The sequence below is a fragment of the Trypanosoma rangeli genome (assembly GCF_003719475.1).
Source record: "Trypanosoma rangeli strain AM80 chromosome Unknown Tra_15.4_contig_00853, whole genome shotgun sequence".
NCBI lineage: Eukaryota > Euglenozoa > Kinetoplastea > Trypanosomatida > Trypanosomatidae > Trypanosoma > Trypanosoma rangeli.
In genome coordinates, this window is record NW_021706584.1 from 1 (window position 1) to 1,588 (window position 1,588).

Consider the following 1,588-nt stretch of genomic DNA (forward strand, 5'->3'; position numbering starts at 1 on the left):
TATTTTCTACTGTCTGCTTCTTCCCCACAATTTTCTCTCCCCAACACACGCGGAAGAAAAGAGATTAAACCCGCTACTCGTTGCGGTGCGCGTTGAAAGGCTCTGCAATCACCACCAGCACCACACAAACACACACACAACCGTCGCGGCCTGAGCGAATCTACCGCAAGGAAGAAAGAAAGAAAGAGAGAGAGAGAGCAGCGACAACTCAACATGCCCCGGTATCTGTTTTCTTCTGCGGTGCTGCTCCTTCTCTGCGTGTTGTTGATATGCTTTGGCAGTACGGCTGTGCACGCTGAGGGGAACAAACCAAAGGAAGTGCAAATACCGGACCCTGTTGATCTTTTTGTGCCGAGCCAAACGATTGTGGAAACACAAGGCCAAAGTCAAACAAGGGATTCCTTTGTATCACCGTCCCTCGCCAGTGCTGGTGGAGTGTTGGTTGCACTTGCCGCGGGTAACATCAACTTTAAATACTCCAAGGAGGATCGTATTTCAGTCGATTATGCTGATGTTCTGGCGGGGTACTTTGACTCTGCGGAGAACTGGTCGTCTTTTGTCGCTAAGGTCAATGCAAACAGATGGAAATCACACAATATTTTTAGCATGTCTGTTCAAGTTGAGCATAAGCCGCATGTGAGGTGCGTGTTAAAACCCACAACGGTTGCAAAGGGCAGCAAAGTGTTTCTACTTGTGGGAGGACATTATTTGAAATTTGATCCTTCATCGAAGAGTTGGATTGTGCTTTTACAGGGTCTTGATTTGCTCGTGGGTGAGGCCACGCAAGATAAAGTCATCCAATGGGGCAAACCCACCTCACTTTTATCACAGATTGAACCATCTGCTGAACAACGTGGCCTGGACCAGTTTGCAGGTGGTGGTGGCTCGGGCGTTGTGATGGAGGATGACACGCTTGTGTTTCCTGTGACGGCGAGGGATGCATTAGCCGACACTGTCTCCATGATCATTTATTCGAAGGACGACGGCAAAAATTGGTTGCTTCCACTTGGGATGCTCCCCGCGGAATGCACTGACCCCCTCATCGTCGAGTGGGAGCAGGGGCAGCTTCTAATGATTGCCCAATGCAAGTTTGGCCCCAATGTGTTCGAGTCGAGGGACATGGGGGAAACGTGGACGGAGGCTGGATGGACACTTACGGGCGTGCAGCCCAGGTTTTCATCGTACTTCTTGCAAAGGGATTGGAGTGTCACATCCTTCACCACTGCGACCATTGCTGGAAAGAAGGTCATGCTGTACACCCAGAAAGAGATTCCCCCTGGGGAGAAGGTGGCAAAGGAGCTCTACCTTTGGGTTGCTGACAACGACCGCACGTTTCACGTCGGGCCCATTTCCATGTACACTAAAGAGATGCTGCGGTCGAAGTCCGGGAACACCCTGCTGCACTCTAACGATGCGTTGCACCTTTTACAAGAGAGGGTCAGCAAAACGACCACAGGCCTCATTTTTTCTCTCTAACAGAGCAGCTGAAGACGATCACGTCCATCTTGGAGACTTGGGCAAAAATGGACTCCTTCCTCTCCAACTCGTCTGTGCCCACGGCCGGCCTGATTGGATTCTGTCGGATGCA

The 1,588-nt window shown here is 50.9% G+C and overlaps 1 protein-coding gene across 1 annotated transcript, besides 2 other annotated features; it reads left to right on the plus strand.

Annotated features, from left to right (window-relative positions):
• Positions 1-109: 109 nt before the first annotated feature.
• Positions 110-139: a microsatellite.
• Positions 140-167: 28 nt separating this feature from the next.
• Positions 168-198: a microsatellite.
• A 15-nt stretch (positions 199-213) lies between these two features.
• Positions 214-1,476, plus strand: TraAM80_10243 (group II trans-sialidase superfamily; the record flags this gene model as incomplete). Its single annotated transcript, XM_029386879.1, has 1 exon — positions 214-1,476. The coding sequence occupies one exon, from the start codon at positions 214-216 to the stop codon at positions 1,474-1,476; it is 1,263 nt and encodes a 420-aa protein (XP_029233304.1).
• Between the last annotated feature and the right edge of the window lie 112 nt (positions 1,477-1,588).